The sequence below is a fragment of the Lepidochelys olivacea genome (assembly GCF_965140295.1).
Source record: "Lepidochelys olivacea isolate rLepOli2 genome assembly, chromosome: 1".
Lineage (NCBI taxonomy): Eukaryota > Metazoa > Chordata > Testudines > Cheloniidae > Lepidochelys > Lepidochelys olivacea.
Genome location: NC_140411.1, coordinates 41,742,719 through 41,755,401, shown reverse-complemented (window position 1 = coordinate 41,755,401; position 12,683 = coordinate 41,742,719). Strand labels below are relative to the sequence as shown.

The 12,683-nt window shown below is 46.3% G+C and overlaps 1 protein-coding gene across 2 annotated transcripts in view; it reads left to right on the top strand.

Moving 5' to 3' along the window:
- Positions 1–237: 237 nt before the first annotated feature.
- CRYL1 (crystallin lambda 1) overlaps positions 238–12,683 on the top strand; it is an 83,236-nt gene continuing 70,790 nt past the window's right edge. The window contains exons 1-2 of one of the 2 annotated variants that reach the window (XM_084642992.1): positions 238–514; positions 8,451–8,558. In XM_084642992.1, the coding sequence (XP_084499118.1) occupies positions 8,476–8,558 (83 nt within the window). In that variant the 5' untranslated portion in view covers positions 238–514; positions 8,451–8,475. Of the gene's footprint in view, positions 515–5,569; positions 5,747–8,450; positions 8,559–12,683 lie in introns of those variants that run through there. The other variant, XM_084642991.1, reaches the window with a different exon arrangement.

Below are 12,683 nucleotides of genomic sequence, written 5' to 3'. Positions count from 1 at the left end.
TTAGTTTGTTTCAACTGAAACATGCTGTTTCCAATTGCTTTAGTGACCAAGTAATGCGTTTAATATTTAACAGAGGTGAACTATGCCTCTGTTTTCATTCCACTCCAGTGGGTTTGGTAAATTTTTCCTAACTCAAGAAACACTTTGTATTTCAGAGATACATGATTCCTTGCTTTCCTGGGAGAAAACAAACATTTACTTTCCTGCATATATCCATTTCAGTCTTTTAAAAATAATAATTTGCTCTGCCCTGCTTTGCTTCACCAAGCTACTCTTATAGATCCCTAGCTCCTCCCCCTACAGTAAGATCCTGCCTACTGTCTTCAGCCAATATCAGGTTTTTTGCCCGTTTATGGTATAGAAATGGAGCATGTTTAACAGAGAACACATTCCAAAAAATAATGGAGTGGTCATCTTTGCTGCTGTCAATGAAACTGTGAAAGGCTTCTCCTACTGCTTCTAGACTAAGAAGAAAGAATCTCTGCATTGAGAGAAGAAAAGAACGCCCCGTTTGGTGAGTGCATGTTTGCTCCACTTGGACATCTCATATGTCAAGATAAACTCTTTCTTTTTCTAATTAAGCCCAGAATCTTTCATCACATCTCTGCTAAATAGGCTTAAGGTTTTTGATCTTTCCACAGGGATCACAGTGTAACCCTTCTGCCCATCAGAGTTGGCAGCAACAAGGGCCGAGTTCAGTATCTAGGGGTTCCATTCCAATAACACAATGCAAAACTGTCTTGAGCCCCCACCCAGTGACCTGGGACAAACGTATACCACTATCCCTGGGCACCTCTAAGAGGCAATACTTCCCCTCTTGCAAGCACAGAGTCTCAGTGTAGCAAAAGCCTTTTGATAACAGAGAGAAACAATGTGGCATTATGTTGGGGAAACACCACCAACAGGATTCATAACACAACCCATGAGCAAAAACCCACCCCAAGCAAATTGGGCCATGTCCTTTCCCTTTGGTTCTTGAGTCCAGCAACCCAAAAGTCCAACAACCCAAAAGCCTCTGTCCCTGGTCAATGCAGCCCCAGAGTTCGAAAGTTTATCTGCAGAGTTTAACCTCCCAGCCTGGGTGGAAACACAGGGGTTAAGGGGCACCTTACGTATCCCAAGCCGACTGCTCCGCTAGCCATCCCATAAGCCACCCTGCAGTATATCTTCAGGCCCTGCGCCACCTAACACAGCACTCACTGATTTCACCTTTTAGTAATTTTAACTCTTTAGTAATTTCAGCTTGTAGTAGGGGAGCCTCAGTACTGGTGAATTCAGCTCACAGCTTGTAACTAGACTCCTAATAGAATCAAAATGAGCTCTGATATTCCACAGTGGAGAGAGGAGACAGTGCAATTAGAATTTAGGGCCCTCACAAGGGGACATACCATAAGGCATTTAATACCTATCTCTAACCTCTCTCAATTCACTGGATTTTGGAACCCATGACCCTTGCCTAGCGAGTGCTGCTTAGTTGATGGCGAGTCCCTCCATCATAACAAAAGGCCAAGTACAGTTCCACTGTCCTTGATTCACATAATCAGGATAACAACAGTTTATTCTTTCTGCCCCAATAACAGAGAAACTGGGGTTCCTACAGCAGCCAGAGTGACCATCTAGGTGGGGTGGGTGTGCCTATACAAATGAGATCAGCCCCTGAAGTTCTTTTCCACAACTCGCCACCAGATGTCAGGGTAGAGCTCATCCTGATTCTGCTTACATCAGGAAAGAGAAGAGTCACCAGCCATCTACTCAAATTAACGGATCTGCAAATATTTATGCTGTGACAGACAAGGGAACTCTTCTTTCCTTATCCCACCCTCTCTCCTGTCATTTTGACCTTGGAAATCTCACTTCCCATGTACTCCCCTTTTCCTTTTCTAATCTTTTCATTGTTCTTCTTTTTCCTGTTCTTGCCCATCCATCTATTCATTGACCACGTGGAAGCATTAGACTGTCTGAGCATCAGTGACAGCAGGGAATATGCCTGTTGTCTTGTTCTTACACAGAAGAATCTATTATTGTCTTATGTGGAAGTTCTGCCTGGGTAATGGCTAATGGGGTCAGGCTCCAGTATAGGATTGCAAGGCATGTGGTTTTCGACCGGAATGCCCAGTTGAAAAGGGACTCTGGTAGCTCCGGTCCGCACTGCTGACCGTGCCGTCAAAAGGCTAGTTGGCCGCCCACAGCGGAGCAGGCAAGGTGCCAATCAACTCCATGGCTCCCAGAAAGCTGCAGGCATCTCTCTCTGGTTCCTAGGCTTAGGGGTGGCAACGGGGGCCCTGCATGCTGCTCCCCACCCCGAGCACTGTCTCCGCAGTACCTATTGGCCGGGAACCACGGCCAAGGGGAGCTGCAGGGGCAGTGCCTGCAGGCAGGGGCAGCCGCAGAGTTGCCTGGCCAGGCCTCCGCCTAGGAGACAGAGGAAAATGCTGGCAGATTCCTGGGAGCTGCCTGAGGCAAGCGCCACCCGGAGCCTGCACCCCCAACCCCCTCCCATGCCCCAACTCCCCTGCCCGAGCTCTGAGCCCCCTCCTGCACTCTGAACCCCTCGGCCCAAGCCCAGAGCCTCCACCTGCACCCCAAACTCCTCATCTCCGGCCCCACCCCAGGGACTGCACCCCCAGATGGAGCATTTAGAACATTTAGAAAATGACATTTTAAATTAATTTATTGGAGAATTAAAAAGAATATGTGAAAAATACCTTTAAAATGCTAGGCCGTTTGTGAATTATCCCAACAGAGGTTCACCAGACTCTACCAAGAAAATAACAAACATTCACATTTGGTCTGAGTATAATAATTTTTAACCCAAATTTTTCTGAAACGTATACGCTCCTGAAAATAGGTGCTTAGAATGGAAGTGTCTTTTCAACCACTGCTGTAATGCTAATACCACAACGCTATAACTTTTAAGAGCAGGTGTGACAAAAGAAGGTTAAGGGTGATGTGATCACAGTCTATAAGTACACACATGGGGAACAAATATTTGATAAGAGGCTCTTCAATTTAGCAGGCAAAGGTATAATATGATCCAATGGCAAGAAGTTGAAGCTAGACAAATTCAGACTAGAAATGAGATGCAAATTGTTAATTGCTGTGGATTCTCCATCATCGGCACTGTTAAAATCAAGATTGGATATTTTTTCTAAAAAAAGAGGCTCCAGTTCAAACAAAAATTAATTGAGGTAAGTCCTAAGGTCTGTGTTATTCAGAAGACCATGCTCAGTGATCACAGTGGTCCCTCCTGTCATTCTAATCTATGAATTTAAAATATTAACCTTTTTATTTTTTGTTTTCAGGGAAATTCAGCGTAAGATTACAAGAGAGAATGCTTAGACATGAGGCGAATCCATTCGATTAGTGCACAATAATAGGAGACGCAGCACTACAATAGGAACAGAGGATATTGTAAACCAATTGAAGGCATTAAATGGATATTATCAAGTCAAATGTGGCACAACATTTTGTTTTTTAAAGAAATAAGTTTTTACAAAACCAGATCAACAGAAATATTTCCATTATTTTTTCTTAGTTCTAATGGAAACTTACTGTTTTAAAATAATAAACCTCTCTTGCCATACAAATGCACAGAATGGATTTTGAAGGTTTCAACCTCAGTATGGAGCTGCTATCAAGGCACATCACTGGTTAGGCTTAAGGCAAATAGTTCATTTGGAAATGAGGACAACCGTGGTCTGACAAATTATAGTACTTCTTTCTGTCCAGACTCTGTGTTAGGAAAAGACCTGCCAATCTCACTGTTGGGAACTTTTAATTTAAACAAAGCGGGTCAGCTCAGCAATTCCTCTTTCTGGGGTAAATACACTGAGTACCCTGCAGTTTAATGTGTGTAGCTCTTTCAAAGGACCTTAAACACTCGAGTCCTGCCTGTACTGCATGGACATCATAGGTGGCATGGCAAAAGGGTAGGAGTTTGTCATCTTTGTAGGTAAAACAGTGGTGGGGTAGAGAGGGAAGGGGTGGGACATTGCCTGAATGACAGGCACACCAAACAGGGCAGAACAACTGTAGAACCATGTGCTCCTTTTTCCTTGCTGATGGACAATAGCTGGAATTCCATGTCCCCCCTCCGCAGCGGGATGCTGATCACCCACCTGTGCAGCATGCTGGTGCCCTGAGGTTCAAAAAGGATAAGTGCAGGGTCCTGCACTTAGGATGGAAGAATCCAATGCACTGCTACAGACTAGGGACCGAATGGCTAGGCAGCAGTTCTGCGGAAAAGGACCTAGGGGTGACAGTGGACGAGAAGCTGGATATGAGTCAGCAGTGTGCCCTTGTTGCCAAGAAGGCCAATGGCATTTTGGGATGTATAAGGAGGGGCATAGCGAGCAGATCGAGGGACGTGATCGTTCCCCTCTATTCGACATTGGTGAGGCCTCATCTGGAGGACTGTGTCCAGTTTTGGGCCCCACACTACAAGAAGGATGTGGATAAATTGGAGAGGGTCCAGCGAAGGGCAACAAAAATGATTAGGGGTCTAGAACACATGACTTATGAGGAGAGGCTGAGGGAGCTGGGATTGTTTAGCCTGCAGAAGAGAAGAATGAGGGGGGATTTGATAGCTGCTTTCAACTCCCTGAAAGGGGGTTCCAAAGAGGATGGCTCTAGACTGTTCTCAATGGTAGCAGATGACAGAACAAGGAGTAATGGTCTCAAGTTGCAGTGGGGGAGGTTTAGGTTGGATATTAGGAAAAACTTTTTCACTAAGAGGGTGGTGAAACACTGGAATGCGTTACCTAGGGAGGTGGTAGAATCTCCTTCCTTAGAGGTTTTTAAGGTCAGGCTTGACAAAGCCCTGGCTGGGATGATTTAACTGGGAATTGGTCCTGCTTCGAGCAGGGGGTTGGACTAGATGACCTTCAGGGGTCCCTTCCAACCCTGATATTCTATGATTCTATGATCTATGATTCACTGCCTGGTGGGGAGGGCAAGGGGATGTTTCCAGTGCACCCTCCCGCTGCCCACGGAAGGGTAGGGAGAAGAGGCACCACCAGGGGGAGCTGATGTGAAGGTGGGGGCAAGCAAGAGAGAGGGGGCATTCCTGTAGGGGGAGCTTTGGGAGGAGTTTGCGGGGAAGGTAGGAGAGATGGGAGTGAGCTGTACTGGGGGGAGGGTTGCAAGGGGGAACGAGTTGAGACTAGGGGACTTTGTATGGGGGCGTTTGGGGGCTTGTGGTGAGGACTGGGAAATGGGGCTCCCCAAAGATAGCCCAGCTGGAGACTCTCTGCCTCCAAATTCCACCCTCCCCAGTCGTTCTCACAATGAGCGAGGAAGAGAATCACGCCATCTGAGAAAGTGAGCTGTAGCTCACGAAAGCTTATGCTCTAATAAATTGGTTAGTCTCTAAGGTGCCACAAGTCCTCCTTTTCTTTTTGCTCCTAACCCCGGTAATTACGGGTTGATGGTTGTCGTGCCCGCCCGCCCCTCTTTTTTTCTCCCCGTCGGGAAAGCGAAACATCTCGGCACAGGGCCTCCATAGGAGCCGCTGCTTAGGGGCCTTTCGGAGAGCCAATCGGAACACGTGTACAGGGAGCCAATCAGAGAGGCTGTGACATCCTGTGAGGGATGGGGAGAGAGCGTCCGCAAGCAGGAGGCTGCCCCAGGAGGTTACGGCTCTGGTGGTGCGTCCCGCTCCTGCCGCTCTAGCGCCCCTCGTGCAGCGGCAGGGGTCCCTCCAGGACATGGAGCCTGCCCAGGCGGGACAGGTTGTGGTGATTGGCAGGTAAGCTCCAGCGGTCTCTCCTGTTTGGAGGCAGGGTCTAGAGTCTAGATGCAGTGGCCAGAGGGAGCAGCAGGTACCGGCGGTGCTGGGAGCCACCAGGGGCTCTGGTGACAAATGCCACAGGGAGGTGGGAAGGGTTTGGGCATTTCACCTCAACCCTGCCAGTGAAACCACAGCCCTGGACTTTGGGCTGTTGGTATCGATTCCTGATGCTGTCTATGTGCTGCCAATAGGTGCAGGCACAAACTGTTGCCTTAGTTTTTGCTGCTGTAGCAGCAGCCAGATACCACAGCGCGGTGTTAGCTGAGAATAATCGATCTAAATTGTGCAACAGTGAACATTACTCAGAATTAGTACAAAAGGCATCAGCTTTAAAATGATTCTCCAGCCGGGAAAACTTTTGCTCTAATGTGATTGGTTTACTCTATGTTCATGTGTCATTCTGTTGCTGATAAATTTGGATCCTTCTGAAAACTGTGTGCTGCATCAGTCCAGTGTAGTCTCTTTTGTTATGCCTTTTTATAGCTTGGTGAGCATGTGCTCATTTTCTCCATATTCATTTACTGTGAAGCACAACCCTCCATGTATTTTTCTGCGTGCTGTGTGGGTGAATAAAGTTGTGTTCAGGTTTACGTAAAGGTCATAAAGCATGCAGAGAAGCTTAGAGATAAGATACAATATCACAATGATACTTATTTGAAGCATGACATGAAGAAGTAGCATTTTGGGACTGAGGCATTAATACAAGTCTCATTTCAATTTGTTTTTGAGATTAAATAAAAAAGCTAATCAGTTTTAAAAAGTAGCTTTTTCCAGTTACTTCAGATTTATCAATGGCTCTGAATAACTACTGTAAATGCACACCTGCTACTGACTGGCTAAAGTACTCTGCCACCTGCCTTGAGAGACCATTTGAGGTGTGACCTATATTTTCAGGCATGTGTCTTCATGCTGTCACATGACAGTGACTAGACTAATAGCTAGGGGTCACACTTAGTTACCCGTCATTTGCAATTGGTATGCTGAGGGTCAGAAGGCTTGTCCTGTCTGTACATAATGTGTAATGTCACCATACGACATGACCTAACCTAGACAAAGTGTGGGAATGTTGTGAGAGGTGGGCACACTATAGCTACCTGAAACTAAGTCCTGGGTCCCTCTTGCACCAGTGTTGTTTTGACATCTTACAAGTGCTGTGCTCTCTGAGTGTGTTAGTCAAAGTATAGAACGGAGATTTTAAAAAGCATGCTAAAACTTGACTTCTTTCTTGGGATCAAGACACCACAATATATGGATTTCTCCTTAATATTGAAGGTGCAAAATAATAAGAAGCTTATAATAATTTAAGAAGCACTTGACAAATACTTCAGTGATAACCACAATATAAGGATGCCACAGTGGCTAACAAGTTTTAATCCCATATCTGCATGGGTTCAGTAAACTGCTTAGAAGTTGATGAGAACTGGGGTTTTTTTTTTTTTTTTAATGGAATCCTGTTTCTTTTTTCAGAGAAAGAGGAGAGAATAGCTTTGCGCCAGCTCAGCAACATTTAATGTGAAGTTAAATTCTGTTTTTGTTCCAATTATTTCCATTGTTTCCTTCTGTCTCCTTGAAAAGCTTCCTGTTTTGTTTTTAACTGAAGGCTGGAGCAAGACTTTTCCGGTTTTCTTTTCTCTTCTGCCTTTCCGTTGTCCCCTGGCCTATTGCTGTTCTCTCTTTCATTACCCATGTCCTTTTTCACTGTTGGTCACATGGCCTTGTAGAATGAAACTTTCCAAGTCTGTGGCACTCATGCAGTTCAAAGGAAAATACAAGAGCAGTTCCTCTCAGCAACAAGAGGAAACATGGTGTAATAGTTAAAAAACACATGAATGGAAGTAAGAAGATCTGGTTTCTATTCTTGGCTTTGTTACAGATTTGCTGTGTGACGATAGTCAAGTCATTTAACCACTCTGTACATTAGTGTCCCTATTTGAGGATAATGGATATTGTGAAGCTTAATTTATTAACATTTGTGAATTGCTTTGAGATCCTGGGAGAGTCGATGCTATAGAAATATGAACTATTGTTGTGCTGCTCTTCACTTGTTTGTACCATGCATGTTGCAAGCTGTGACATGACCTCTCCAAAGGCTGTTGACTGAGCTCTTCTGCACAGGCTACAGCATGGTGGCACACCTCAGCATGGGAGTTCTTAGGCTGGTCTAACTCAAGCTTTGGGGTGTGTCCAGAATTCAGAGGACACAAAGATGCCTTAAAGCCATATTTGCCCCTCTTCTCATCCCCTGCTGTACCTCCTGAACTGCACTGTCCAGGAGGTGTAGCTCAGAACAGAGTACTATGTTTTCAGTCACTTGTCACATCATTGAGAGCTTATTTTAACAGTTTAAATAAAAAACAAAACCACAAATTATTTGTGCCCCCCTCTTTGTCCTTCCCTCTTGCAGCCTTTCACTATTACGTCCTCTTCTCTAGTTTCCTTGCTACCTGCCCCTCCAAAATCCTTTATGATTAGTCATATAAATTATTATATTGGTGTTCAGACAGATAGAGGCCATATTGCAGTCTACTGCATTCAGTGCACATTTTTCTTAGGTAGGAAAAGTCAATACTCATTTAAATCAATTGAGTGCCAATCCTTTTGATGGTGCCGAAGTGAACCATGTAGTTACACGCATAAACATTTTTATTTATTTCCTCTTTAGCGGACTCATTGGTCGCAGCTGGGCTATGGTGTTTGCTGGTGGAGGCTTCAGAGTGAAACTTTATGATGTTGTGCAACAGCAGATAACAACTGCTCTGGAATACATTAGGTAGGTCACCTGATTTTTTTGACTGAGATAAACTGGCACTGCAACATAAATCTCTATTCAGGTCTAGCATTTACAATTATGAAAATATTCTGACCACAATCCCTTTTCTTAAAAAAGGAGCCTAAAGTTAGCTTGTCGGGTGGTAATTTTCAAAAGTGCCTAAGTGACTTAGGAATACAAGTACCATTGAATTCAGTCGGATTGTGCTCTTAAGTCATTTAGGGTCTTTAAAAATTACTACCTGTAGGGGCCTAAAGATGGATATGGAGCTTAATCTCCTATTTTTGAAGACTTCGGCCTACAGGATCTTAGGGTTTAGTCACCCACCAATTCTAAACTTGGTGATTTCATAATTCAGGAATGGAATACAAGAGAGAATTGGGTACCACTGTACAATTGTAAGCTGAAAATATATGCACATAGAGGCTTTTGAATGAAAAGGAAGCAGAGTCTAAATAGTTTCCAACATGGAAGGATATCAATGGTTGTGTTCCTCAATGATCACTACTGGATTCTGTATCTATTAACAACCTGGGAGAAAGGGTGACTAGTGAGGTAGCAAGTTTTACTGATGACTCAGTTATTGTTAATTAAAATGGGGAAGTGTTATAAAGAACTGTGAGCCATCTTAGGGCTAGTGACAATCTAGCCCTTATATGATCATGCGGGGAGGGAGAGGAGGGAAGTAAAGCTTTTCTCCCTTCTTCTCCAATTTGTCTGCCAAGTTAGAGCTACGTGGATCTTACCTCCAAGTGCTGGGGGGAGCACAGAGGCTGAGAGCCAGATATTACATCCCAAGGAAGCAAGTGGGAGAGGTGACGTGTAGGCTGAGCCATGGTTCTGGTGGGTGGAACATGGGGCGGCAGAGCCAGCTGACTGTGTGGGGAGAGAAATATGAACCAAAAAGGGTTGTCGCAGATTACACACCAGTGAACTAGGGTGGGCAGAAAAGCACGCTTCTGTGGTTCTTTGTGGTGCAGTCCAGCTACCCACTGTTTTACTCAGGGCTGTGCTAAAATGCATTGTCTAGCCTTAAGCTAGGAAATTGGGCAACATGATGGGAGATGAGTCCTCCACTTACTGTAGGCATGACATTTTGTTGTTGCTTTGTGATGTTTGTTGTGACATGAAATAACTTCATATGTTCTGGTGACACCATAACCCAATATAAATACCTTTATACCACAATATCACAAGTTGTGCCTTTCTGAATTAGAGAAATCAGTGGTGGCTGTGAGGGAGTTAGAGTATCTACAGGAAAGTAAAGGCTGGACTACACTGAAAACTTCCATCGGTATAGCTACATCTCTCAGGGTGTGAAAAATTCACACCCCGAGAGATGTAGCTGTAGACAGTTCTAGGTCGACAGAAAAATTCTTGTCAGCTTAGCTACTGCCTCTTGGGGAGGTGGATTAACTGCAGTGACGGGAGAACCCCTTCTGTTACTGTAGTAGGTGTCCGCAAAAAGAAAAGGAGTACTTGTGGCACCTTAGAGACTAACAAATTTATTTGAGCATAAGCTTTCGTGAGCTACAGCTCACTTCATCTGATGCATTCCTGTGGCACCTTAGAGACTAACTTCCGGTGGCACCTTACAGACTAAATTTGTTAGTCTCTAAGGTGCCACAGGAATGCATCTGATGAAGTGAGCTGTAGCTCACAAAAGCTTATGCTCAAATTTGTTAGTCTCTAAGGTGCCACAAGTACTCCTTTTCTTTTTGCGAATACAGACTAACATGGCTGCTACTCTGAAACCTGTAGTAGGTGTCTACACCGAAGTGTTACAGTGGTGCAGTTGCAGTGTTTTGAGTGTAGACATATCCTAAGAAAAGGTTATGTGTGAAATGCTGGCAAAACTCCCATGGACTTTAATGGGGTCAGGATTTCACCCAAGCACTTTGAGCACAGAAAAAAGAGCATAAAAGGAGATAGACTAGTTGGATGTTTCCACATAGTCTCTTCCTTCATGCATAACTCTTAAGGCACTCTGTAGTAAAAAGCAATACATGTCAAGAGACTTAATTCTTCCTTAACACAATATAATTAATCGGTGAAACTGAGGCCTTGGCTACACTTGCAAATTACAGTGCAATAAAGGAGCCCCGGGTGCACTCGCTCGCTACCTGTCCACACTGGCAAGGCACGTAGCACGCTCTGACTCTCTGGCTACAGCGCTGCTGGTACTCCACCTTGGCTAGTGGAATAACGTTTGCTGCACCCCTGCTGGAGTGCTGGGGCGCCAGTTTGGACGCCCTGGTCCTGTAGTGCGCTCTGATCGGCCTCCAAAAGTGTCCCACCATGCCTGTGCTAGCCACTCTGGTCATCACTTTGAACTCTACTGCCCTGCCCTCAGGTGACCAACCGTCAGCCCCACCTTTTAAATTCTCTGGGAATTCTGAAAAATCCCTTCCTGTTTGCTCAGCCAGGCGTGGAGTGCTATCAGCAAATCTTTCCACGTGACCATGCCTCCACGTGCCAGGCGAGCCCCAGTATGGAGCAATGGTGAGTTGCTGGTCCTCATCAGTGTCTAGGGGGAGGAAGCTATCCAGTCTCAGGTGCGCTCCAGCTGTAGGAATTACAATACCTTCGGGCAGATATCAAGGGACATGATGGAAAGGGGCCATGACCGGGACGCACTGCAGTGCAGTGCAGAATTAAAGTGAAGGAGCTTTGGAATGCCTACCACAAAGCCCATGAGGCAAACCGCCGCTCCGGTGCTGCCCCCATGACCTGCCATTTCTACAAAGAGCTGGATGCGATACCTGGAGTGACCCCACCTACACTCCAGGGACCGCCATAGACACTTCAGAGCCCAGTGCAACAGGGCGGCAGGAGGAGGAGGAGGAGCAAAGCAGGCGCGAGGGTGCTGAGGCGGAGGAAGACACCCCGGAATCCCTAGATGCATGCAGCCAGGAGCTGTTCTCAAGCCAGGAGGAAGGTAGCCAGTCGCGGCGACCGGTGCTTGGGGAAGGATAAATACCGGAAGAGGTTCCTGGTAAGTGGCTTTTAGTTTGGGAAGGAAGTTATTTGGTGCGGGGTCTTGGGGCTAGGAGAGTTAGGGCTGCATGCATGCCTAGATGCGTAATAAGGCGTTGATGTGCTCTCTCACATCGCGGTAATCGTCCTCAGTGATCTCTTCAAAGGTCTCATCCAGAACTTGGGCAATGCGCTTGCGCAGGTTTCTCGGGAGACCCACTGTGGTCCTTGTCCCAGTCAGTCTAACTTGTCCGCACCACTGTGCCGTGAGGGGCGGGGGGACCATTGCTGCACACAGGCAAGCTGCATATGGGCCAGGACGGAAGCTGCATTGCAGTAGAAGACCCTCCCTTGCTTCCCAGGTACCCCTCAGCAGCAAGATATCTTTCAGGACGAACTCCTGTGGAAAATGTGGGGACAGTGTTCAGTGTAGGGGCCCCCTGCCGCTGTTGGCTCTCCCTAAGACACAGAAACCCAGAGGACAGTACAGCCGTGAAACAATCAGTCACGCTTGACCCTGTGCTTACTTACCATTTAGGGGCTCCCATGGGTTATGTGCACTCGTTTTGGGATGGGCAAATTATGATGTTGTGTAGACTGCGCTTGCCCTTAAGTACGGGTGAATCATTGCTCTGTCTGGTGTGAACAATGCTGCGTCTGTTAAGTGTTGCATTTTGCCTTTACAGATGCAACCTTCAGATCTCAGCCATCCATGTTATCACCGTCTGAAAGACTCCAAAGAATCAGAAAGAGGCCATGTAGAAGCAAGGAAGACGTGTTGCATGAAGTAATGCAGCATTCAAGTAATGAAAATCAAAAAGTGCAGGAGTGGCGGAAGAGTGAAAGGAGGGTCCGCCAGCAGAATGCGGATCACCAGCACCAAAGCATGGAGCGGCTGCTAAGCAGCATGGAGCGCCAAGCGGACTCAATACAGGCGCTTGTAGCAATGTAGGCGGAGCACTACCGCGCCCGCCCGCCCTTGCAGCCCTTGTCCCGAAACTCTTTCCCTTGTGCCCCCATGTCACCTCCAACCCACTTTCTCCAACATCTGGGTTCTTACTGCCACCAGCTGCCTCCAACACCTGTAGCTTCACCACCCAGCCTTGAAAACTACAACCCTTACCCGCTGTACTCAACCCCCATTACTAT